At 45.3% G+C, this 27,387-nt stretch overlaps 1 protein-coding gene across 2 annotated transcripts in view; it reads right to left on the reverse strand.

Moving 5' to 3' along the window:
• Kdr (kinase insert domain receptor) overlaps window positions 1-26,365 on the reverse strand; it is a 44,380-nt gene extending 18,015 nt beyond the window's left edge. For both annotated transcript variants that reach the window (XM_059276032.1, XM_059276033.1), the window contains exons 1-18: window positions 26,028-26,365; window positions 22,213-22,306; window positions 19,962-20,158; window positions 16,611-16,741; window positions 16,205-16,373; window positions 15,496-15,635; window positions 14,614-14,785; window positions 13,129-13,243; window positions 12,878-13,041; window positions 11,011-11,167; window positions 9,984-10,095; window positions 8,889-8,997; window positions 7,764-8,105; window positions 5,541-5,687; window positions 4,726-4,857; window positions 1,912-2,018; window positions 1,349-1,484; window positions 888-992 (exon numbers count right to left, since the gene is read on the reverse strand). In XM_059276032.1, coding sequence (XP_059132015.1) covers window positions 888-992; window positions 1,349-1,484; window positions 1,912-2,018; window positions 4,726-4,857; window positions 5,541-5,687; window positions 7,764-8,105; window positions 8,889-8,997; window positions 9,984-10,095; window positions 11,011-11,167; window positions 12,878-13,041; window positions 13,129-13,243; window positions 14,614-14,785; window positions 15,496-15,635; window positions 16,205-16,373; window positions 16,611-16,741; window positions 19,962-20,158; window positions 22,213-22,306; window positions 26,028-26,094 — 2,596 coding nt within the window. In that variant the 5' untranslated portion in view covers window positions 26,095-26,365. The remainder of the gene's footprint in view (window positions 1-887; window positions 993-1,348; window positions 1,485-1,911; window positions 2,019-4,725; window positions 4,858-5,540; window positions 5,688-7,763; window positions 8,106-8,888; window positions 8,998-9,983; window positions 10,096-11,010; window positions 11,168-12,877; window positions 13,042-13,128; window positions 13,244-14,613; window positions 14,786-15,495; window positions 15,636-16,204; window positions 16,374-16,610; window positions 16,742-19,961; window positions 20,159-22,212; window positions 22,307-26,027) is intronic.
• Between the last annotated feature and the right edge of the window lie 1,022 nt (window positions 26,366-27,387).

The raw sequence follows: 27,387 nt of genomic DNA on the forward strand, positions 1-27,387 counted from the left end.
TTTGCTCAGGTCCATACTGATATTCCAATTGCTCTGTACCAAATAAATAAGTTCACAGGACCAGCACACAAGCAAAGCTGTTTGCGCATGAGCCTTGTGGGGCCAAGATTGTATTCGATGCTGTATGGACTGCTACACTTCTTGCTCACTCACAGCCATGGGTTCCACCTCAGGGCCCAATGACCCATCTCTACACACACACACACACACACACACACACACACACACACACACACACACACACTTCTAGACAGAAAACGCAAATGGAGGAAGGGGCTTTGAAAGGCACCAGACCTACTGGCCAAGGGCACGCAGCAGCATCTCCCTCCACAGAAACAGCCACAAACGGAGCAGAAGCTTTACCTACATCACCTCCCCTCATCAGAATGTCCAGGCTGTCGCTCCATTACAATGAAAAGATACTGATGTCTAAAAGAATACCCACATCTCTTCCGTTTGCATAGCCACTCTTACTTTGCAAAACACCTTCACAAACCAAGTTCTTTGGCATGTTCCAATTCTAGAGAACATGATGGTTTTTCATTCTGCTATTTTTACTGATAGCAAACTTCTTTCTCCATTTCTAAAGGGTTTATAATCAGCTTACCTCCTAACACATCGAGGGACAACTTTAATAGAACCGGATACTTTCCCCCCACATAACCGGGACCACTAAACAGAATTGTGCAAGTCGATCTTAGCTCACTGGTCATGTGCCCTTAAATGAGGCTCCATAGGAGGAAACTGTCTCCAATTTATGCAAAGGCACTATAAGCCAGGGACTTTCTGGCCCACCTATGTACAAAGCCACCGATGCAAGCCTTGTACCACACTCAATGATGGGCAAAGCAGAGAGAGCCACATCACAACGTCATTTTGCTTTTTACCTTTTAGCATTTTGACGGCCACTGTTTTGCAAGTCGCTGTCTTGTCAATTCCAAAGGCATCTGCCTCAATCACTTGGCCAAAGGCACCACGGCCAAGAGGCTTCCCTGGAACCAAAGATAATGGAAATTACAAAAGACTTGGGTTGTCACATCACACGACTAGAGGGCTAAGTGAAGGTTCTAATTGGTTCAGGTGATGTTGTAGTCCATTAGACCCACAGCCCACTTTACTCCCTTGTTTTGGCTTTGCCCTTCACTCTCCCAAATGCCCTGCTTTGGATGGTTATACAGGCTCCTTACTACTAGAAGGCTATATGGATGATTACCCAAAGTCAAGAGACAGAGTTAATATTTATGAATCAGAATGCATCATCTGAAGAGACCAGACATGTCATTGTCTTCAAGGCAAGTTAGGTGGGCTGGCAAAACCAATACCAAGTTAATAGCAGTTGACAACTCACCTAGTTTCAGCCGGTCCCTGGGGAATTCCCATTTGCTAGCATCATAAGGCAAGCGCTCACAGCGCTCATCCAAGGGCAGTTCGTCTGGATCCATGACAATGGACAAGTATCCCGTCTTCAGTTCCCCTTCATTGGCCTGGAAAGCATAAGTCCTTCCAGTCACACACAGATCCTGTTGTTGGGTTGCTGTTTTGTATACTTGTTGCTCTTTAATAGGGGACCCATTCATGGTATCTCATTTTCCAATAAAATTCATGACGTTTGAGAGAAGTCCTATTATAATCCTGCTTTTGGTGCCTCTTTAGTTTCCAAAATGAGTTCAGAGTAAAGTTTCTAAATCTTAATTACAGTGGACAGTCCAAACCCTTTACCCCTCTAGTGGCTTCCATCAATTAATGCCCATAGTTCAGCCAAAGAAAATGGACAAGAATGTTATTGTAGTGAAGTAAAAATGTGCCCATTGAGCCAATAACAATGGGGAGAAGCAGCTGAAAGAAGCCCAGTCAGGTTCCATTAATCACAAAAACCCACACGCAAGGGACAGGGAGACATTATGTTGTTACCCGCTTAACGGTCCGTAGAACGATGACAAGAAGTAGCCAGAAGAACATGGCAATCACTGCCGTGCCTACGAGAATGATGACTTCCAAGTTGGTCTTCTCCTGGGCACCTGGAAGACACATTGGAGTGATTAACCACTGGAAACCGGTAGCCTTTGGTAGGGGGTGATAAATGTGTGACATGGAGGGCAAGAGCTCAGGCTCATTCCCTTTCGAGACTCCGAGAGACCAACAGCCGCAGACTCCTTAAGTCTGATGGAGTTCACGGCACTCTTAAGGAATAAGAGAAGCATACTGCTCATGAAATCAACCAGCAATAAAACTGTCAAACGATGAACCAGAGGTGTGTAAGTGTCAGAAGAGATGCACATAGGATGTGTTTGGCAAGAGACCTCTTTCAAGGGGAAAAAAAAGGTATTTCTATTTGTGAGTAATACAGTCTAGTTTTGTGCTGATAGTCAACATCTTCGCTTGCATGGCGTGGGAAAAGTGATTGTTTAGGAAACTACACAAGGAGAAAAGGCAAGCCCTTTGCCCAGGCAGCCACTTGTGACCACACACCTGCTACGAACTTGTTGCTTTAAATACGTCACCCTCCTTCACTTTCTCAGTAAGTTTTCAGTTTTCAGATTGAAGAAATAAGATTTGAAAGATTTCGCCGGGCGGTGGTGGCGCACGCCTTTAATCCCAGCACTCGGGAGGCAGAGCCAGGCGGATCTCTGTGAGTTCGAGGCCAGCCTGGACTACCAAGTGAGTTCCAGGAAAGGCGCAAAGCTACACAGAGAAACCCTGTCTTGAAAAACCAAAAAAAAAAAAAAAAAAAAAAAAAAAAAAAAAAGATTTGAAAGATTTAAGCTACTAGAGACACAGGAAGTTGGTGGGTTGTTGGAGGGTTAAGGTCCAAACTGAGCTGACTAATCATTCATCCTGTGCGTACATGGCAGAGGCTTAAAGGACAAGAAGCGAAGAGAGAGAGAGAGAGAGAGAGAGAGAGAGAGAGAGAGAGAGAGAGAGAGAGAACGAACTAGTGTAAGGGCACCAGCGTGTAAAAGGAGAAGGGAAAGGCAAAGCTTAGCAGGGCAAGGAAAGCTGTAGCCTCCTCCCTGGAGTGTGTTCCAAGTGCGGAGTTACAGTCAGAAGATCTCAGCACCGACTGATCAGGAGGGAGGTGATTAGGATGTAATTGTCACTTGGGGTCTCTGTCTCTCCACTCACACTGTGCAGTGTGACTTGAAACAAGCCCCGAGCTGGGGAGGGGGGCGGGGATGGCCCAGAAGCCAGAAGACAAGCAATTAATTAGAGTTACCCGTTGGGAGACAAGCTCTGAGTGCATCTGTAAGTGGATTTGGTTTCCTTGCTGTTCCCGGGAAAGTAATTCTCTGTGTGTAAAGATTTAAAAGCCTATTCACATGAGACAGAAGAAAGGTCAAAGGTCTCTCTATCTAACTATGCTCATATTAACACCTGAGAGCTGAACGTCTTGCTATTGTCTCCAGGTGAGTCTCCGCAGTACCCACACCACTGTGCCCACATAGGCGGGGTAACCTAACGCAGAAGGCTAATGGACGGAGATAGAGTCCCAGAGAGAACTGACCGGCGCATCCTCCCTGAGATCAGCACATGAGTACCTCTGGAAGGGACAGATCTACCATGCCCCTCGGCATCTTCCCTTGCCGCTGCAATGTACGGAATCCCAGCAATCTTACAGATTTGGGAGCATGCTAGCTGCTCTAGATGCAATACTCGCCAATGTGAGTTTGACAGATTAAAGGACCAACACCTAGACTTCAACATGTTAGAAATCTGCCAAACCTACCTCTCTACTACACCTCAACCATCCTCTGGCATAGCACTCCTTCAGTCACACAATAGAGTTGCATTGTTCTCTCAGTGTGTTACAAAAAAAAAAAAAAAATAAGGACTCAGGCACACTCTTCATAAGTTGGAATATTCTGTCTGTCACAGATTGCTGACTGAAAAAAAAGGGCAGATTTCACATCAATCACACACACACACACACACACACACACACACACACACACACACACAGAATAGAGGGAAAGAGGTCTCCTTTCATTTTTCAATAATAACCCTCAATTTTCCACGTCACAAAAGCAATCATCTATTGTTTATGAGTGAATCCTGTCTCGGCTCTGGTGAACATTCTGAACCCTTGTCACTGATTGAATAGCGATGATGTCAACACCAACTCTAAGTTTTTTTCCAAGTAGACATGGGAGCACCATTCCTGTAAGTTAACTTGGCCACTCGAACCAAGTGAGAACCAGGGACGGGAGGCCGGTCATCGTTCCTGGCTAACAGTTTCCTCACAGTGAGAACCCCGTGGCCAGGAAATAGGGCACAGGCCGGAGCGCACCTCTAATTTTGCCTTGCTGGTTTGAAGACAGATTCTGAAGAACAGGTGGAGAATCCCTAACTCAGAACTCCTAGAGGACCAAGATCGGAAGCTTTTTGAGCACCCACCCCTTACGTCACATGACAAGCCACAGTCAAAGGGCAGGTACACTGAAAATATTCTCTAAAGTTACCTTCAGGCTATGTGTATAAGGCTATACCCATATATGCCTAAATGAGTTTTATGCTTAGGTGTAAGTCCCCTCCCCAAAATATCTGTTAAACTGGTGAAAATATTCTAAAACCTGGACTATATGTATTCCCAAATATTTTAGATATGAGACACTTAACCTCCACAAAGAACACAGTCACCCACATGCCATCCTACTCAAAGCATTTGAGGCTACGAAGAACACGAACGAATCCCCCAAGCCATCTGACGGGTCTGTGACGTCACACCACCTTCTATTATGAAAAGTGTCTCCGCTCTGGCACATCCAAGGACATTGCAGGCCTGGCAGGTGTAGAGGCCTTCATCCTCCTTCCTCACCCTTCGGATGGTTAAGTTCCGGTTGCCGTCTTTCAGTACAATGCCTAAGAGAGGAAAGAAATGCTTGCTTTATTTCTGATGATGCGATCTGCGCTTTTAGCCAAGCAAATTATTTCGAATAGTTGCTGCCCTCCATCTCGGGCGATTATCCAACTCTAAAGAGGCACCTAGGATGGACTACTGACTACCTCCCAGGTGATCTCCATGTGAAATCAACAGGGCTCCAAATATGCTGCTTCTGGCTCTGAAATGAGCCAGAAAGATCCTGTGCCCAAATACCACTTTGTGTGTTCATGGTGGGGGCGGGGGAGGGCCGTACATGTGCATAGAGGTCAATGTTGGGTGTTGTCTTTATTATTTTCTACCTTATTCTTTTGAGACAAGGTCTCACCCTGAATCTGGAGCCCAGTGATTCAGCTAGACTGGCTGGCAAGTGAGCTCCAGGGATGCACTTGTCTTCCACACCCCGCCAAACCCCCCACGCACACTCTGCCCCTTAGCACTGGTATTACAGACGGATGCTGAGTCTAGTTTTCTACATGAGTTCTAGGGATGTGAATGGAGGTCCTCATGCTTGTGTGGCAAACGTTTCACTGACTGAGCTGTCTCCCCTGTCCCATAAATACCGCTTTCTGTCTACTTTGAAACAAACCAAGAAACGACAGCAGTCTTATATAGCATCCTTGAAAACATTCTGCCACTGGAGAAATAGACAGGTTTCACTCACCCGAGTCTTCCACAAGTGTCTCATTGTCTTTGAACCACGTAATGTGTGGAGTAGGGTTTCCAGACGCTGGGCAGGCGACCTCGATGGTTTCGCCAATCACTGTCGTCTGATTCTCCAGATTTCCCGTGATCGTGGGTGCCATGCGCTCTGTGCACACAAAAAGAAAACCATAGAGCCCATGGTTCCGACTGAGAACAGCTTTAGTGTCCCGTGACTACTAAACAGTCCAAACTCAGGAATCCGTGGCCCACTGATAAAGCAAGCTGAAACTGCACATTGACGAGAGCTTTGCTGGGGGAGGAGTGGCATGAAATAAATAAGGAAGGGCAGTTCTGACAGACCCTGGCAGCCTTTAAATGTTCACCTCAGCCACCCTATGCGCAAATCACGAAATAAGGATTCGGGAATGTTTGAGGATTGTTCTTTTCAGGTTATAGGATTTTTTCCCCCTCCAATCACATCACACAAGGCTTTCCGCAAAGGCAACTCCTTCTCATCAAAGTGGTAGCCACTAAGTGTACAATTCCATCGTGTTTTCTCTGGGGAAGAAGAAGTACATGAGGAGTGACTTAGGTTCATGGGATAACTTTATATTATTTCTAATATTTACCAGCAACCATATATGACGAGGGCCAGGCCATTAGCCTTAGTTTTAGGTGAGGTGATTGCAGTTCAGGGGTTTAAGTATCTCACCCAAGTCCCTATAACTAAGTAAATGGTTGTGTTAATAACAGAATGTGGTGAGCCTGAAAGTCCAATGTAGTTTCCACTAAAACACAAACAAACCAAACAATAATATCCCACGAAAAGGCACGGACCCATGGGAATTTGTTTACATGTACAGCAAAGCACAAGCTTTACCGGCCTCCTGCAAGTCATCCAACTGCCATGGAAAGATCTTGTCTAACCCAAATAAGCATCAAAAAGAATTACGTTGAAAGAATCCACTTAATTCACTTAACAAAATGTGATGATCTCTGCTGTGCATTACATCGGAGTTTAAACTGGGCTCTGGTCTACTTCTAAGAACAGATTTCCGGGAACAACACGGGCATCCTTTCAGAAGCACACCCTCTGACTCTGATCTTGCACTCCCTGATCATGGCTAAGCCAGGAGCCTCCTTCACATCTCTTTCTAAACCCTTCCACAACTGGAGCAGCTACTAATGTTCACGTGATATAACTGGTCCTACGTGTGCTGTGATTTCCAGGGTCTTGGGAATGACTTAACTCAAAAACATTTTTCCTTCTGTCTCCAAGTCTTCATAACAGAAATCTTACATTGGTGTCAATTTGGAGGGACTTCCTGAAATACGCCAAATCACTCAGAATGATTATATTCATATAAAATTTTGGTGTAGATAAGCTAACCTGGGAGTATCTCCTCCTTGCCCTATAAAACGGAGAAGATACACATCACAAGAACCCTGAAGGGTACAGCAAAGAAAGGAGACGACAAAAGGAAAAGGAAGAAAGAGGAACCCCCTAAATTCTCCAGCTCTCCTCAGAGACAGAGCAGAGACCGCCCAGGTTCTGTGCAAAGCACAAGGTTAGACAAGGCACAGAGATCATCCCCACAGGGAATGCGAAAGGCTTGCTAATCACAAATTTATCTCACTGAACTTTAGCTACCCTAGATCACATGGGAAACCACAGAAGTACAGGCAATGAGTGTAGCGCCCTTCCCACGGAATCTTCTAGATGTTAAACTCACTCCCTCATCACACTGTTTGTGAAACAGGTATCACACTGAGCACCTAGTGTATGCCACTGTGTTCTGTGCCTAATGCACAACAGTAAGCAAGCAGAGGCCAATTTTTGTCCTTATGAATTAGAGACCTCACAACGGTATGACCACAGTGTTTGCCTACGGTCTCATTCCATCCTTCTAGTTCTGCACTATGAGCTTCTGGCACTCTCTTTGCTCACAGTATTACACAAACATTCTGATTTTAATCATTGAATGCTCAAAGATACCCCAGGAAGTACCCTGGTTCAAGCTAATCCCTCACAGATACTCGTAATAACTTCATCATAAAAGGCTAGAACAAGCCAAGCTGTCTTCTAATTCCAATGAATCCCCTCACCACTATTAGCTTTGTTCTGCTTCTAGGAGTGTTCCAGCCTACTACAAAAGCTCCTAGAGGTTGGTACTATGAACACAACATCTGAATACACTGCATTTAAGGCATTGCAGCCCATTGTCCAGGAATGCCTCCATACCTAGGATGATGAGCTGCTTGACTAGGCAATGTCTTTTCTTGGTCTTCCTGTCTTGAGCAGAGCAGACATAGTCTCCTTGGTCCTGCAGGGATGCATTCTGGAATGCTATAACCAAGATGTCACTTGTGCTATTGGCAAACATGGTGGCATTCATTTTCCAAAGAGCATCCAAGTTCTTGCAAACTGGCGTGAGTGGTTCGCCCAGGGGGACCGATGTTGCCTGCGAGCCAAGCTTGTACCACGTGAGGTTCTCGAATGTAGTTCTATCTGCAGTGCACAGTAGAGACACACTCTCCTGCTCGGTTGGCTGGGTAGCAGGCTGCATGGTGATTTCTGGACCCTCTGAAATGTAAAGCCACAGTTAGAGGACGGTGACTTCAGTCGGGGCATGACACCACGGTCTTCTCGCTGCTATGAAGAAATAGAAGACAGGTCTTGCTGTTCCCAGCCATTGCTACAAGGACAGAGCCAGACAAGACAACTCATTTCCCAAAATTTAGTATTTGGAAATGCGAATTAATTTTCCCCAAGTTTTTACTGCACTCCACTTTGAGTTCTGGATATGGTTTCTAAGTTGAAAAATAAAATAAAATCCCAAAGCAAGGCATTTAATCAGTATTTAACAATGCCTTCTTATTAATACATGGCAGTAAAACTACATTTATTACAATTATCTCAGACTGAAATATTTGAGCCGGTACAGTCAGCTCACGTTTACCCACAAAATTAGGCTGCATAGACAAAATCAGGAGCCTTGGAAGGCAGAGTCCTGTGCTCTCGTGCCATTCCACTCCCTTCCAGCCTCACTGCTGTTCTATAACAAACCCCCAGATAACATCACGAACCCCAGTGAGTCATGAATCACACTAACTGGTGAGCAAGACAAGTCACACACAGCACGGAGCTGGAGGCTTAGAGCATGTGAAAGCATTCTCAGGCCGATGACAGCAGCCAGTGCATGAACTCTCATGCAAGCCCAGAGGCTACCTGAGCAGCTTTAACTTCTGTTACCTTCAAGTCCTAACTCTACACCATGCTACTCACTCAAACCCCAAGGACGACAGAGAACCTCACAGCTTAGCACCCACTTTCTGAGGGATGCCCACCCCCCAAGAGTTTACTTACTGATCACGTGGAAGGAGATCACCCTCTCCCCTTGGCCCACTTTGTTGACGGCTTCACATTTGTACAATGCGGACACATTGGCTGCTTGGATGACCAGAGTACTGACAGTCTGTGAACACACAAGTCCCAAGCCGTGAGCATTGTAGGCTGAGTATACACACACACAGACACACACACACACACACACACACACACACACACACACACACACACGAGACTGAATCCATCAGCCCCCACAGCTGCTAAGACCTGCCTTTGCCATTCACACTCCACACTGCCCAACTTCCAAGGTAAGCAGCTCTAACTAGGCAGTGGTCCACAGGATGCAAATGAGCTTTGGAAATCCTCAAGGATTCACTTTAACGGATATTATGCACACTTTTCATTTTTCATGTGTGCAGAATCAGAATTACCTTTCAGCGGATGTGGACACTGGATGGCATTGTGTGTTTTGTTTCTCTTCAATACACTGCTAGTAAGCTATGGGTACTGTGTTTGTTTCTTCTTTTTTTTTAATTAGTAGGTATTAATTGTACAAAACACAGGCTTCATTATGACATTTTTGTACATGTGCATAATATACTTAGATTATATTCTCTCCCAATTACCCTATCTATTCACCTTCCTCAGTCTAAATGATCCCTCTCCTCTTCCCAAATAGTCCTCTCTACCTTCGTGTCTTTTTTTATCTTGATTTATATGAAAGGAAATATATTTGTTATTTCTAAGTCTGGCTTATTTTGCTTAACATGATGATCCCCATATTTCTGCAAATGGCATAAATTTCTTCTTTAAAGATGAAGCTCTCTCTCCCTCTCCTTCTCCATCTCCCTCTCCCTCTCCCTCCCTCTCCCTCTCTCTCTCTCTCTCTCTCTCTCTCTCTCTCTCTCTCTCTCTCTCTCTGTGCACAAAACTCTTTCTTTATCTACCTAGGCTGATAGATTTGATTCTATAACTTGGCTATTATGAATGGTGTCACACAGGCTATTTCATTAATAACCTCCAATATACCTTTGCATGTTATTGTATCACCTTCTTCTATTCAGAGTGAGAACTCGAAAGAGATATATTCAAAATCAAGAAGTTCAAACTCACTTTGTTTTTTCCTTCAATTAAGGCATACTGGTTTTTGGTGACTTCAATCTTATTTCCCCCCTGGAAATCCTCCACGTTTCTCCATTCTTTACAAGTGTATGGGTTTGTTTGGCTGTAGGAGGGAGAAAGCAAAACCTGTCATGATTTGACTTTTCTTTCGTTCGAATCAATAGTACCGGAAAGGGTCAGACCTTGGTTATCATGTTCTCAGTGATAACGTTTGATACAGGCTAACACTTCACAGGACTTGGCGCCAATTAAAAATAGATGCTAACAACAGTGGAAAGGTCCAAGGTGGTTGACTGAGGATACAGGAGGGAAGCAGCTATTCAGGGAACAAGTCTCCATTCATAAATTGAATCAACAAGACAATTCAAGTTGATTCAGTTCAAAGGAAGGTAAGGAAACCTGGAAGCCATTGGGCTTCTTAAAGTCATCTCTCTGGGACTGTGGCTTTTGTTTAGGAAAGAGCCAGCAGCTGAGGAAGAAACTTGTGTTTGCTATTTCAAAAACAACAACAGGAAGTGGAATGCTTGGGATGGTAGGTTGAAGGTGGTGGCTGTTGTTTTCCCTAAGGATGTCTGCACTTGTGGTAGACCTTGATAAGCTGGGCCTAAGGCTCTCGAGGCCTGGGCTAGGTTTATCGCTGCCTCCCATCCCATCAGCACTTCCTGTGAGAGATGGACCTTCCCACAGATAAGGAGGAGCAATGTGGTACTCTCCAGCTTACAGACAGAAGATGATCCAAAGCCTGGCAATTAGCAGACTAAGCAAACAGTGTTCATCTGGAGAGGTGGACATCGGGGCTAACTAAGAAGAAGGCTGGTTCACACAGTGGGATGGCCCGAGCCAAGGTATCTGTTCAAACTCAAGACACAGAGGACCGTGGAAGGAGAGTCCAAGTACTGATGCAAGGGTAACATCCTTGGAGATAAGATAGCCTTGATGGTTTAGATGGAATCATGGCGTAGATTGGCCAGCAGGAACGCAAGATGGCGTGCAAAACAGAGCACATGGCCCTGCTCACCTGGGCTTGTAGGAGCATGCTTCTTCTAGCTGCCAGTACCAGCGAATGTGGTGTAGGGGAGGGTTGGCATAGACTGTACACGTCAGCGTCTGCATGGTACCATACTGGTAGGAATCCATGGGAGAGATCAAGGCTTTCTCACCAATCTGGGGTGGGACTGGAGACAGAAAAGACAACCTGTGAATGGCCTGATTGCTATAAAGAACCAAGAGAGGAGTTCAGCAAGCAGATCTGCCTTGTGTACTCAGATGATTTCACCTCGGCTTGCTTTTCCAAAGGAACACCTAGACTCGGAGACAGAGAGTCTGAATTCTTACGCTATCATAAAGCTAAAACCCGATAAGCTAAGTGACTTTAGGCAAGCTCCCCATGCCCATGCCTCACTCGCTTACTCTATGTTAAAGATATTATTCTTCATGGCCTCCAGCCTAGCAAGAATGGGGTGAGGCAACACAGAGAAAACCATTGGGATAACCCAGCAAATACATTTCTTGTGCACCAGGTCTTGTTGAGGTGCTTCCCACTGACTGACTTTCAGTCCTCATAACCATGGCTACAGCTCTCACTCTACACAGGAGAAGAAATGAGGCAAATAGGAAAAGGCTTGCCCAAGGGCATCCGTTAACAGGTGGCAAAATCCAGGCCAAAGGTAGACATTCTGGCATCTAAACAGAAGCCCAAACTTTACATCTGTGTTTATTGCACACAGCGAGGGAAATGCTAAGGTGACTGCATGTGGTGACTCCGTGAAGCAGAGCGATGAAGAGTTTCTCACTGTCTGTCTCTCTGTCTTTGTGGTCTGATTATTTTCTTCTCATTGTACTTAGCACCTTTTGTGCCTTTTGCCTCCCCTCTCTTGAATCCCCTTTGCCCATGCTGCTCCCAAGCAACCATCCCAGACCCTGTTATCTTTAAAACACTCCCTAAAGGAAAAAGAAATGAAGCCATGCTCGGCAGACACACAGAGGAGGTTCGAGAGGCACAGGAAGAACATTACTGTTGTGAGACAATATCTTGACATTTGAATGTATGGGGAGCACAAAGAATTACACTAGGAGCATTTCTCCAACTGTGTTTGGAGCAAAATATGAATGCATTTACTGGGGGAAGAAAAGTGCTCTCTTCAAACGAGCTAGTTAAATCCTCTGGACTCTGTCTCTCCCATTGGAGAAGGCAATATTCATTAGCGTAGTGAAGATTCTAAGAAGTCTTGAAAGAAGAAAACAAGTCGGTAGCCAGCATGGAACCTTCTACATTCACCTGACCATGGCATCTTTCTTCCCTCAACCCCAACTGTAACGTTCACTTTAGGAAAGTAAAGTCTACATCATCCTTAAATCTAAAGCTTATAGTCTTTCCTGGGCAGATTCAAAATATGTCCTCTGATTGGACTGCGAGTCAGCCAAGGATGCTAGCCTCCATGAGTCTCCTGTGTGAAGTTCTGCCATGTATCTGGAGCAAAGACGCTAAAGCTTCAAACTAAAACATCACACAAACCACAAAGAGAGTTGCCCAAATTTTTGCTCAATGCGTAGTTTTGTGGACAGGAGCAATGGGAGCTCACAAAGCTTAGGGTGACCCCCCGCCCCGAGGCATTTGTCTAGGGGATGCCATCAACTTTTACCTTGCATGTGACCTGAACAGCACATTTCCATGACTTATCAAGGAGGCACGGCCAGAGCAGACCATACCACATCTCATTTCAAACCCACTTCCCTGGGTCACTTCCCATATTTTATGCATTGGCCCCGTTAATCATGTGGATGATGTAACAGGAGACAAAGGAAGGATGGCTGGGAGATGTAGGAAGATTCATTCTCTCCCTTCCTAGTCAATTTCGGGCAGAGCAGGCACTGAATGGACTCACCATTCACGACCAGGGAAACCACGTGGCTCTGTTTCTCCATCGAAATGGGATTGGTGAGGACGATCGTGTAGTTCCCTGCGTCTCGTTCACTCACTTCCATGATTGTGAGTTCATCGCCCACTATCATGGTGTAATTGGACTCAATGGGTCTTCCGTTTCTGTACCTATGGAAGACAATCCCAGGAATCAGTGCAGCAGAAGGATTGTATTTCGTGCAGATCAACACTTTGCTTTTATTTCCAGTAGTTTACCATTTGATATCAGGAGCCGGGTAACTGAGGTGCTTGACAGGGATTCGGACCTGGCTGCCCACTGTGGCTTCCACCAAAGATTCCATACCGCTATCAAAAGCAATGAAAGGCTTTGCTACAAGAAAATAAAAGCAACGGTTCTCATAAAGGCCAAGTTACTGTAAATGTCCTTTTGGTTTGGATTTTTAATCAAGTGAAAGGTTAGATGTCGGGGTACACATATACACTGCCATTCTGAGAGTTCCCCCACTGTCTATCGCAGCCACATTCCAGCTCCTCTCCAGCCTTTGTCAGGACTTTCTCCTCGCTAGTGTTCTCTCATGAGCCTTGAGCGTCCATTCTTCCACACAGCCTTCTCTCAATCCCCGTGGGCACACCTGATCTTCTGCTCCCATGACACCCTCTCCCCACGCGCTATGTGTTGATTCTCCCAAGATTCACTCCTCAGACCTCCTCTCTTTACCTGTTCCCTTTTCTATCTAGTTTCACATTTAAAGCATCTGTTACATATTCAAACTTTCAACCCCTGCCCTGACTTCTCTGGGCTCCGAGTTTATATATCAAACATCTCCACCTCAATGTTTAATGGGCATCTCCAAAGCAATGCACTCCACACTGTTCTCCAAATCCCATCCCACACAGCCCCCTTCACTTAGTAATACCGCTGTTCCATTGCTTGTGTTAAAGCTTAAGCCACTTTCTTCGTGTTAAAGCTCAAGTCATTATTACAGTGAGTGAATCCATCAGCAGATCTTGCTGACTGTGCTGTCAGAATAGATCCAGGATCTCATCACTTCTACTTCCTCCACAGATACCCTAGTCCAAGTCCTCCACCGTCTCTCACCTGGATTCGAACAATCAACCTCCTAACTAACTGGTCTCCCCTTTTCTTCCTTCACTTCCTTAAAGTATCGTATTGGTATATCACTTGCCTAGCATGTGCAAGACCCTGACGTCACAAAATAAACTATTACATGTAAGCTTCAAAGAAGTCCTGTAAAAGCACAATCAAGAGCTCTAGTATCTATAAATTATCTAAACTGAGACAGCTATGAAAACGAGAAGGCAGAACCAAAAATTTGGGTGATTTGTGACCTAAAGCCACAGAGAAAGCAACTGAACCTGGGTTCCCCTAATTTGAGAAGTGCATGCTTATCCAAGTAAGCCCCTTAGCCTTCCTTACAGTAAACTGAAATCTTTAACAATATAGTGTCATATATACTAACACTCTACTTATAGCAATAATTATAATCTCAGAAACAGCTACAACAAATAATGCCTACTGAGCACTTACCGTGTGTCATTTCAAAGTTGAGGTTTTGAACCCAAGTCCCTGACTCCAAAGCTATGCTGTTGACCTCCAGGTCTTGTGTCGTCATTAATAAGAACTCAAAAGTATCTTGTGAATGAACAAGGTAACCTAAATTGATATAAGTCATCTCACTCTCCCAGGTACAGTGTATTAGCAAGAAAATGGTCGCTTACTATAAACTTGGACAAATGTGCTGTTTCTCTTGGTCATCAGCCCACTGGATGCTGAGCAGATATATAGCCCATGGTCACTCCGGGTCACACTTTCTATTGTCAAGGTGCTCAAAAATTTCTTGGTCCCAGCCACAGGAAGGGGTTTCGAGTTTACGATCTTCTTATGCTGATGCTGAAAAACAAAAAGAGTTTAGTAAATGTTCACAGCCCAGCAGAACACTATCTAATAGCTCCTAGAGACCAGCTGAATCAAGTCCTGTCCCTACTATTAATAATTGAGGCTTTGAACACCACATCAACAACATGTGCGTGGGGATTCAGGAGAAGAGTGGAAGTTGAAATCTGTGGAACTGAGGCAGGATTCTGAAGCCTTCTTTACCTAATGAGAATGAGATGTGTGTGGAGTGGAGAAACAAATACAACTGTTTAAAGAGAAATGTAACTCAGGTCACCTCTTATAGGTGAAAATGGATCAAGGGACTTAGAGAACAGAGAAATAATGTAATGTCAAAAGATGAATGACCTAGTGGAGACCAATAGGCACAGCCTAACTGTAGCAGGGAGGGTTGGGATTCCTAGCATGCTATGTATTCTGCCATACTCCTATATTAAAGTGTGAGTGCACTGGTGTGTGTGTGTGTGTGTGTGTGTGTGTGTGTGTGTGTGAGAGAGAGAGAGAGAGAGAGAGAGAGAGAGAGAGAGAGAGAGAGAGAGAGAGAGAGGGAGGGAGGGAGGAAGGGAGAGAGAGAGGGCATGCGTGTGTATGTGTTTAAAGCCTTTATAATTTATCTGACCAGAGGGGACCCCATATCTCTTAAGCAAACTTCACTGGAGTTTGTAATCAAAGTATTCAGAGGTCTGGCTTTGAGCTGTTTGTGTTACCTTCAAAGAAGGGAACTGCCAGGTGAAATCAAGCCCCACGTTGAGCTCAGTTCTTGCTGTACAGTTTAAGACAAGCTTCTCTCCCGCAGATAGCTCAATTCTGTGAGGGGGGCTCAGAATCACATCATAAATCCTAAATCCTGGAGCGAGGAAATGATAAAAGCAGAAAGTAAGATGGAAAAGACATCTAGGACTTGGCATACATCTTTTAAAGCGGTGCAAAGCATGTGACATCACTTCTCTTTGGGGGACTCACTGCTTCTTGATGGCTTTTAGGAAAAAGGTTTATAGTGATTTACAAATTACTGTCTTCAGTGTTTCCAAAATGTTGTGACCTGGTGAATAATAAAGTCTGGGCCAATGGGGCCCACTTGAGTAAATTGCTGAACTTTCCATAAAATAGATACAATTAAAAGAACTGGTGCCTAGCAATGCTCTGAATATTGCACTTTTCATAAAACGAGGTCCTATGGTGGCACTTTTTCATTCTTGGTCTTGGCAAGAGAGGAGAAACACCATCCCCCTGCCCCAGTTTCAATGTTTGTCTGGTAGAGAGGAGCATTTGTAAATTGCTGACCAGCACCATATCCTGAGCTAATATCTTTTTCCACATCCCTTGCCCTCCACCCTACACCTTCCTTTCCAGGATCTTCACATAGAAAGCCACTTTTTATTAGATGAATAGCACAGAAAGGAAATACCCACTTACCTACAACCACAACTATGTACATGATAGACTGATAGGTTTCATCATTGATCTTTGCCTCGCAGAAGACCATGCCAGCATAGCTGATCATGTAACTGGGGATAGTAAAGCCTTTCTCACTGTCCCAGGAGATTCTGTTTCCATCTGGAACAAATCTCTTTTCTGGATATCTCTGCATAGCAACAAAGAAACAACAGATATTTACCCAGTGCCGTCCTCACTTGATGACCCCTGAAGGATGCATCTTACTTTCAAGAATGTTAAGTTGGTTTCATTTATTGTGCTGTTGACCCTCCCCATTGGGTCTTTGCAGTGCAGTATTGACATGCCATTGGAAGCAGGAAGTGCATCTGCAAAGAGGCTTGCAACCATGAAAACCGAGGAGGCAACTGAAGAAGAGGCAACTCACTGCGCAGAGCGAGACGTTGAGGTTGGAAATCAACCCTCGGCACGGAATCACCACAGTTTTGTTTTTGTTCTCAGTGATGTGCACGACACCATGCTGGTCACTGACAGAGGCGATGAATGGTGACCTGTAATCTGGAAGAAAAGAGAATTCTCCCCGTGAGTCATCAGCAGGAGAGTTGGTATTCTTGGGTCCACAAACCCTAAATGAATGAGTGAATGATGGCCATTGACAACTTGCATGAAGAAAGATGCCCACAGGTTAGTCTGCAGGCAGAGATCTGGCTCCAAAGATATGGTTCAAGAAGGGGAGAGAAACACACACACACACACACACACACACACACACACACACACACACACAGAGCAGGGAGTAGGGGTGGGGAGATCTGAATGGAAACTCCAAAAATGAGCTTAACTTCTTCTTCCACATGGAACATTAACAAGTAAAATCTATTTTAGAAATTCCATGCTTTAAAAGATTATTATAGTTTTTTTATAAAATAAACATTTCAATTTAAATCCATACACTCAAACTATGAGTTTTATGATGCTAAAAATTCATTTCTTTCAGTAGGCAAATAATATAACTGACCTGAAATGAAATTAGAGTCTTTAAACTAAGAGAAAATAACAATTAGATGACTGATTCAAAGAATGATGTCTATAACACCTTAAGACTATGAGCACTGAAGATAAATGTCCTTATGCAACAATGTTTAATAACCACTACATTTAGTTCAAGATTTAGAACTTATTAATATCTCTGCCAATGAATGTTTGGAAAACCACAATGCAGAAAGCTTGAGCCAGAGTGATTTTGATATCCTTCAAAAAGTATTAATACATAGCTGAGAATTTACTCCAGTTCCCAGAGACAGGGGACATGGTCTGAAGTCACCACTGGAAATCTCAGAGATAATATCTCAGCTCCCACCCCCCACAATCTGAGCAAGCCTTTTCAGAGGTGAAGAAAGAGTTAATGAAACCAAAGGGAAGAAGAGTAGCTAATTCCTTTCAATAGCAAAAAATCTGATTTCCTCCCCAGCTGGAAAGCAGAGAAATGCAGCTAGCTTCGCCCCCCACATGCCACAGCCATTATCTTATGAGGCCAAGGCCAGCTTCCTGGCTCCATCCACCGCTAGATGGGTCAGAGGACAGAGGAAGTGAGGTGGAGACCAGAAGGGTACATTAAGGACCTGTCCATAGGGAATAATATAGTCAATGCTTTCTTTCCTGTTGTTAAACTTCATGACCAAACTCTTGGAGAGCTCAACTTAGAGTGCTAAGTTGAAGCATGAGCAGAATTTCGTGGTGTATCCAAAGGCACAGAGAAGACGGACTAACAGCGCCAAAGACCACCACTTGTTGCTCTTGTCTACCCTCCGTGCACATGTTAACGGAATATTACATGACTTGCTTCATTCAGAGCAAGCCTGGAGAAGCTAAATTAACTTCTTGACTTAAGACTAAAGTTATTTGGCAAATCAGTTCTATTTCAGTAGCCCTAAAGGGGAAATAAACAAAGGAACACTAAACAACCACGCATCCTCTCAAAATAAAATATTTACGGTAACTCATGAAATGACTTTTCACATGTCTCCAGGTTTCCTGACTCAGGGAGAAGGAAGTAACAAGATATTGTGGGAGAGGCTCATCTTGTAGTTTTTCCAGACAGGCTGAGAGCAGGAAATCCTTGCAATCTTCTGAGACAGCCACATCTCCTAAGACTGCCAGATCAAAAGGAGGCAGACATTCCCCAAGGTCCGAGCCTTGTCTCCCTCAGCTCTGCAGAGTGAGGAGGAGGGCACAGAGCTCCATCTTAGACTTTGCTTACCCTGGGCAGAAAGATTGCCCAACCACTGAGCAGCCCCAGAGCACCATGGGTCATTTGGATGTGGTCTTCCATCGACTGTTCCTACTAAAATGGAAGGGCAGATCTGCAAGTGTGCCCTGATGAATAGCCTTCCTGTCTGGTAATAGTGGCTTCTAGAAAAAATGTTGAAGTCAATTTCATCTGTCTCAAGTCCTCTGACATGTAAGGTTGCATATAGATGAATAAATAAAATACCTGTAAAGATCCATCCTTCTCTGAAAGAAACACAGCACAGTATGCCCATGTCAGATATAATGCAACCCAGACTTGGAGAGATGGCCCAGCAGTTAGGAGCATTGGCTGCTCCTGCAGAGGATTTGCATTCAGTTCCCAGCACCCATGGTGGCTCACAGCCATCTGTAACTCCAGTTCCGGGGTGGGGGGGTCCCATGCCCTCTTCTGACCTCCATGGATAGCAGGCGTGCACACAGTACACATACATACATGCAAAACTCTCATTCACAAAAAACAAAAAACAAATAAATCTTTATACATAATGCCACCTTTATATTTCTGAGAAGTGCATCTCATAAGTGAAGACAGGTTTTTCACAAGAAAAGGTGGTGTGCAATTTTTAAAATATAGCAGATCATAATTAATGCTCTAAACATTGAATACACGTTGTGCTGTAGCTTTTCTTATAAAGATGCTAAGTTACATGTTTGCTTATGGAGTTAAACTAACCCTTTGAAGTGAGACAAATGCTAAGTTAATCCTGTGACATAAAATGAAAGGTCTTTGTAAATCAGTCCTAAATCATTAGCCCTTAAAGGTGAAGTATACAAAGGAAGCCCACACAGCTACCCATCCTTTCAAAATAAAATACACATGCTAACTACGAAATGACTTTTCCTACGTCTCTGGGCTGCATCTCCCGGGAGTTGATTCCAAACTTTCAGCCCTCTTAGAGCACACAAGCAAAGACTAGAAACACAGTCATCCCTTGAGGCGTTCTCTAGAGGTGGGGCTGGGCTGTGCCCATGGGTATGTGAATTTTTTTTTTAATAAAGTGTGAGTCTGGAAAGGCAAGATCTTATGGGGGAGGGGAAAAGAGACAACCTCCAGAGTCCTTGGCTAGGCATTCCTGCCAAAACCTCCTCCCTCCTTAGATAACCTATCTCACCACAGAAACCTCTCTATAATTCACCTCCAATCTCCCTCCATTTCTAAGATCCCAGGGTCTCAAACAGCAAAGGCATTTTATGAGTCCATAGAGCCCATGGCGGGTCACAGAAAATCTCAGAGCACCATAGAAAAGGGAGCAGGACTGAGCTAACTGGAGAAGAGAAATGCAGCCCAGACCAAAGCCCAGACCGTCAGTGAGTCCTTTCTCAAAGGAAGCCCGGGAGACAAGTTTTATATTCCTTTCGGCAAACAGCCTTTCCAACAAGCCTTCTGTGGGATTCAACTTTTCTGGTGCCTGTTGTGTTTTAGACTCAGTAAGTGGACGTGGGAAGTACATTGCGGCCCACTGCTTACCTTGGACATAGACATAAACGGAGGAGGCCATGTCGACGTCCCGGTAGACGCACTTGTAGGCTCCGGTATCATTTGCGACCACTTTTGGAATTGTGAGTGTCTTGCAGAAGATACTGTCGCTGCACTCAGTCACCAACACCCTGTCCTCGGAACCACGCTGGTTGTTGGGCCAAAGCCAATCCAGGTCCCTCTGTCCCCTGAAAAAAGTATTCCAGGAAGGTATTCATGTGACACTCCATGGCATGAGGCCATGACTAAGAGAATGGAAGGTTTGGTTCTCACATGCATATAAAAGGCTCGACAGACACTTTAAAGTTGATAGACTCAAGATAGTCTGCATGGACATGCCACCGAAGACCACACACTCTATTTCAGAAATCACCCACAGGGTCGTGTGTCTTCTGTTAGTTCACACACTCACTCTTTCAGTCAATATTTTTTTTTTGTCAGAGCTGAGGACCGAACCCAGGGCCTTGCGCTTGCTAGGCAAGCGCTCTACCGCTGAGCTAAATCCCCATCCCCTCATTCAATATTTTTTAAGCATATGTGATTGCTGAGCATTATTGAGGACAAAAGCCAACACTTTAAGGGACCAAGAATGTAATGCTCACTCCTAGAGCACTTGCCCAGCATGCACCAAGATGATATAAATCAGCACCTTTATGGAACCTCACTTTAATTGGGGGAGATAGACAATGAGAAAGTCCAAGTCATTGTATAAAAAGCAGTGATTTAGTGTTGTGTGAAAAAAAAATATGAAAGAAGCCAAGAGAAGGGAGGAACCTGGCCAAGATGGCCCTATGCACATCAGGAGAAACGGCATTTCAAGCAGGAACAGTAAATGTGAAGGGTAGGGACTAGTGCACATCTGGAGTGTCGGGGGAACAGCAAGAAAGCCAGAGTCATCATGTAGGTATGGGGGCGGGGGTAAGAAGAGAGGTCTCAGAGAGAAGAGACTCATGGTACCTCATAAGGGTCACGTTAAATAGAAAACACATTTATTGCTTCATTTCTCTACAAGGGGAATGGAAGATAGTCAATATGAATAAAACAATGTGACCCACAGCGCCTTCGTTCAAAGAGCTTGAAAATCCCAGGACATCGCAGTGTTGACTACTTGTTTACTCCAGGGCTTGCTTAGAACACAAGAAATGTTTCTGCCATTTCCAAAGGGAGGGAGGAACCTTTGCAGATCTTAAGTGAGCTTTGTGTCTCAGAAAAGGTTGAGGAAAGTCTCGGGAAACGCCATGACTTGTTAAAGATAAACAGCTCCTGCTATGGTTTTCTGTTTCTGTTTTCCCCCAAAAGACTGGGTATTGGTGACTTTTGCAGACCTCAGATAAGAGGGAGGCCTAGGCCACATGCACCAATCTAAAACAGACCTGAGTTATTCTGTGGACCACTTGGTAGTCTTCAAAAATGAGGCAATGGCCACAAGCTGCCAGGACTTTTTGTGGGGCCAAGCACACTTCTTAGATGGTATCATTGCCTGGATCTATTACCGTCATCTCCCAAACCACGCTGGTCTGCAGAGACCTCCGGGTCTTTCATGAATGATCACCACATCCACCTACACCTCCTCTAGGTTTCCTTTCTTGCCTCTTGGTTGAAAAGCAAAATTCAAAGGCCACTTCTTGTCAAAGAACTTTGTTGGCCTGCTCATCCAGCATCAACAACATGGCTTCTTGCTAGCAAGTGGAAAAGTAGCCCTGAACATCAAGCCAGAGTATGAAGCTCGTGTTTTGAACAGGACATATGGTCAGGAATATTACTGACTAGAGACTAAATTGCTACTACAGACAGAATTCCATTTGTAGAACACAGTTCTTATAAAGGGCTAAAAAGATGTCCAAAAGCCATTCTGACTGACATGTACATGGCTCAGACTTCAACTCTATTTCACAAGGATATGTCCTTAACTTTACTGATTTATCAATAGCCATAAATGTCTATCACATGCCAGTTTTTGGCACGCATGCACATGTGTGCATGCTTGTGTGTATGCATGCTTGTGTGTGTGTTGCATTGGTGTAAAATGCTTGTACGTATTGAAAAGGCCCAGCAAAACAGTACAAAAGTTTGAAATGACCTTTCTCATTGTTTCATTATTACGTGAGTTCTTAGAAGCCTCATGACATATTAAACAATTACAACAATACTATTATAATTCTGCAGTAATGGAAATTGTTGTGACCTCAGTAAACAATGAGTCCTTCCACACAGGAAATCTGAATCTAAAATGAATCCTTACCTGCAAGTAATCTGAAGGGTTGTATTTGCCAGAATTGTAAGTATGTCTTTTTGTGTGCTAAGCTTGGGTGGGTGGGGGGAATCACCCGGCAAACCTAGAAACAAATTAGATAAGAGTCAGACCCAATAGGAAACACCTTCCATAAACAATGCACACTCCAAGTTTTAAAAGGCTTCTTCAGCAATTCATTGTATAAAAGTGGAATTCACTTTGCCCCATTCCCAGTAAAAGGTTCACAAGCTCTGTCATAACAGGAAGAATGGGCAGATGGTCACAAACCCACACAACAGTCCTGCAATTCACGGCACTAGGGTGGAGTTCCTGTTTTCCTGCATTGCCAACTTCAAGGTCTTACAAAAGGATATGGGACACTGAAACCCGGTGAACGGCCATCTGATGATCTCAGGCCCTTGGGAAAGGACCCGCTGACATTTCTTGTAAAGCATAGGATGCACACATCTAGCTACATCGCTGATTAGTCAAAGCTCCCCGGAGAGATCTCTATACAGCTCATCTCCATACCCCTGAAAGGGACAGGAGCCACTGTGACCTTGTCCCATTGTCTTATCATGCTGTGTAGCAGATTTCCTTTGGTAACTGAGCTGCAAACGCTGAGGTAGTGGCTCCTAAAGACAGCACATTTAAATGGATGAAAAGGAATCGAGAAAGAGAAACATTTCTCAAGTTCATGCATACATACATATTAATATACTTTTTCTCTGAACAAAACTAAAAATAGCGTAACTCTAATGAACTGCAATGGGGGGGGGGTCTCAACTCATTCATCAAAACTCTGAGTTCATCTTGACACAAAGCTCCAGACACAAGATGCGTGTTACCTAAAGGATTAAAATGTAGAAAAAAACATCATGAGAGAGTCATGTCTCTATAGGTCATTTCACAGCAAGATAACTAGTTTTCGGTCACCTAAATGTAAAGTGTCACCAGGTGCGTTAAAAGCATGAGAAAAACAGAAGTTGCCCACCAGGCTAAGGGACATCAAAATCTTCCAGCTCTCAGCTTGAAAAGTAACTGGCCCACCTAGCCTGGTGGTGTACACCTGGAAACCCAGCATTCAGATGGATGGAAAAAGAGGACCAGAAGTTCGAGGCTAGCCTGGGCCACATAGTGAGACTGTCTAAAGAAAAAATAACTAGTTAATACCAGGCAGCCATCCAGGCTTTCTCATTCACACTGACTAACAACAGATGACTCTTAAGGCCTCAGCTGGCAATGACATTGTTGGGCAAATAAGTGAACATGAGCAAATACGAGGCTGTGTTGATAAAGAGAGTATAAGCAAATAGCTAGGGCAAATATCCAGTGCCATGACACTGAGGCCCTATGTGAACAACTGGAGGTAGGCGATTAATCGGCAGCACAGGTTCTCACACACCTACGCAGATGTGCAGAACAGTCTACAGCCATGCCACCCCAAATACACCCAAGCTAATCCAATGCACATATGTTGCTGATATAACTATAGATTGATTGGCTGATGAGATATTTGAAAACATTGGAAATTAAATGACATTAATAAATCTCAGCAGCTAGTTGACATTGTGAATGACTTGTGTTTGGGCAGTGGTTCTGAACTTTATGCAGTGTTTGGCGAGCTCTAGATCTGCAAATATGCGTTTGAGGTGACTGTATCACGGGTGCTCTGTGGGGCACCCTGAGACAGCTGCAGAACTGAGTAGTCATGTTCAATCAATCCGTATAACACTCTTCCATATGAAAGAAGTCATCGCCCTCAACATAGTCAAGCAATTAAAATGCCCTTAAATAAGTCTTCCAATGATGGAACGCTACTTTGTTTGAGAAGCGGAAGATATAAATAGTTTGTTTGATAAATAGATTTATAATAATGAGAAACATTAGCCTGAGAACAATACTGGGTACGACTCACATGATGAGCCAAATGAAAAAGAAGCCATTAGGTGGGCAGACGTGTAAGGGAAAATGTGGTAGCAAATAACTAGCCATTCAATAAGCTGTGTCCACTCCACCTCGGCAGTAAATGACTTATTCTTCAGCGCTGGGAAGTGAACCCTCGGCACTCTACCACTGATCTACACGCCACAGTCACTGAGAGCCTCTTGACTGTCTCTATAATGAAATACAGCCAGAGATTATCTTAGACTGCAGGCCCGTTAGCTACGTTCATCTTTAAAAGACAAGCCGTCCCATTCATAAGAGGCCAAATACAACACCGTGCTCTCCTAGGGATCTATCCACAACCAAACGTAGTCAACAAGGTTATCAATAATAACTGGAGAGTTCCATCAATGACTAACACTCCCCCCCACCCCATTAAACCTCATTCATTTTCATTGGCAAGTTTGGGTCCTGTCCCTTAGACAGCTCATTGTGACTGTAAGAGGTACATATGCTACTACACAATAAAAGCCCTTTTATGTTCAAATCCCAGAACCAACATTAATTAATTTGTGCACTGTTATCCTTCCCACTCGAAGACGAGAAGGAAAAACAACAGCAGCTCTGTCTCTAGACTTCGACAGCACCAATTATAGTCCAATCCAATTAAGCAAGTCACACACTCCAAAAGGGCAACCTCCGTTTTACTCAGGGAAGCAGGCTACTGTTAAACTGCTGTACTAGGAACACCCCAGGCTTCAAAGCAACTCACACACAGGGCAAGCACATGTTCCAGACTGTCTTTCTCTTCCCAGAAAGGGAGAAGAGTGCCCGTTTGTCAGGGACAAATGAGCACCCATGATGGAGCTGGCCTGATGAACCAAGTCATTATGAAGAAAATTCAATAACTGTGGACAGATGATCTTGGTACTGTATGTTAGTGCCAGTGTTTTTAAGGCATGCAATTCTCTTCTGATGCAAGGAATGCTTTTACAGAATTGACTTTTTTTTCTTTTTCTGACCCTTCATTCTCCAATGGGTGGAGACTGGGAATTCTGCAAACTGTGGCTACAAAAAGGAAATGAGAAATAGAGGAGGAAGAGTGGAAGTAGGAGAGAAGAGGAGGGGAGGGAAGGGAAGGGAAGGGAAGGGGAGGGGAGGGGAGGGAAGGGAAGGGGAGGGGAGGGAAGGGAATTTGTTGCACCAAGAGCCCAAGAGCATGTGTGCTACTAACCTTGAAGCAGAGAGCATTTTTAAGTGACACGAAAAGGGGCCCTATAACTAGGTGCCAAACCCAAGAGATTTCTGAAACTCAGCTTTTGACTATGAGTTTACCCTAGGACCAAACGCTTTGGAGTATTAAGTGGATAGTTACTTTAAGACACCCGGAGACGCTGTCAAAGAAGAGGGAACCGCCTATTCTTCCTGCGAGGAAAGTAGCATTCTGCATCAAAGAAAGTTGGAGGAGGAAAGTGTCGCCCTCTGAAGAGACCTCACTTCACATAGTCTGTGTGCTCAAGTGCTGGAGCAAAACCGGAGCTGAGCAGGGGGCGGGTTCGTTGCTCCACGGAGTGCAGGATGCCACGCAGGGCGCCCGGCTGGCGCTCGCTTCCAGGCGTTTTCACTGCCTGTTCTTGCCTGTGGGGGCATCTCCGGCCCCGGCTCCGAGCGCCTTCCCACTCCCGCCACCCCAGCGCCCGCCCGAGGCACAACAAGCTCCAACCTAAGCCTGGGGGGAGATTAGAGTTCTGGGCTAGAGCGCTGGAGACCACCGCCTGGCTGAGTCCTTTAGGGCTGGTCTTTGAGCCCGTTTCCCCGTTGATAATGAAAGAACACCAAAGGGCAGGTCCCTAGTTCTCTCCGAGTTAGGTCCTCTTCTCTCGCATCCCCGCTCTCCGCCCGCACCCTTACTTTCAGAGAGTGGGCTCCTTCCTTACCCACAGAGGCCGCCCGGGTCTCCACGCAGAGCCACAGAGCGACAGCTAGCAGCGCCTTGCTCTCCATCCTGCACCTCGCGCTGGGCACAGAGCCCAATTCTCAGGCACAGACTCTTTCTCGGTCCCTGGCCCGCAAAGAAGTCGCAGAGGCGATGCGCGCCCCGCAGCGCAGGACCGGGGAGAGCGCCCGGCAAGGGCGCCCTGGCTCCGGCCGCAACTGCAGCGGGATCTGCGGACACCGGCAAGCCAGGTTATCCCGGCTGCAGGACGCAATCTGAGCTTTCTGTGGTGCCAGGTAGCGTCCGGCGCGATCTAAGGAAACACAGCCTACTACTACTCTCCTGGGGTCCAGAGGATTCAGTGCCGAGCGCGAGCGCTGGCTAAACACTAGAGCGTGGGGGCGGGGTCACTGCTGGGAGGGGCGGGGACTCCCCGCGTCCGGCCACGCCCCTCGCTGGTTACCAGGTTTGGATTTCCCGGTTTCCCACGCCCACTCCCCCACTAGCCCGGAACTGTGCCGGGCGGCAAGTCGCACCCGAGAGAAAATCTGGACGCAGTTCGGTTTCTGGTGGGAGTAAAATGTAGCCAGTAACGGGCTCTGAGACACTTGCTGTCCCCAGAAGGACAAGGCCCACTGCGCCCTCATTAGGCGCCTCCAAGTGCGGAACTTAATTAGCTGCTGCAGCTGAGCATCCCGAGGGACCAAAAATCTGCTGCGGCAGGTCAGACATTGGACCTAGATGTATTTGGGGGCACCAACTTGCAGTGACTTGGCCAGAACTTGGGAGTTTTGTTTTATGGTGCTTTGGCCAGCTGAGCCATAGTTTTAATACTCGGGTCTGAACGGCTTAATTAGACAGGCGCTTATTCAGGTTGCCGATGTCTCTACTATTTTCTCCTCCACCCAGCAACTTCAAATCTGAAGTTACCTGCCTAGCTCCAGAAGACATTTCGGTTGGGGACTCCTGCCTGGCTCTGTCCAAAAAAATCTACAACGTGAGTTCCAGGGAGCTGGCGGTGACCAGGGCTCCCTGGCAGCCACAGGGTGATGAACACTGACTGGTCCTTCTGCGACTGCTAGAGTACTTTGGTCCACCCGGTTCTGTGACCACGGTCCCCTAGAATGACTTTGGCCAGGTCTTTTTTAGAGCTGGCCTTTCAACCAAGATGCCCTTCAGCGGAAGAGAAAGGGGCATTTCTCTACCGGAGTGTCACTGCAGGAGCAAAGAGGCAAGCGGTCCCTGGGTGATGAGACCGCCTACTTTCTCCATCTATGTAGACTTCAAGTAGCAATTGTTGAGGAACTGCGGTTCCTTCATGACCACTTTCGCCCCTAGTTTTCTTTCCATTCCTTCATCTT

This window comes from Peromyscus eremicus, chromosome 10, assembly GCF_949786415.1.
Source record: "Peromyscus eremicus chromosome 10, PerEre_H2_v1, whole genome shotgun sequence".
Lineage (NCBI taxonomy): Eukaryota > Metazoa > Chordata > Mammalia > Rodentia > Cricetidae > Peromyscus > Peromyscus eremicus.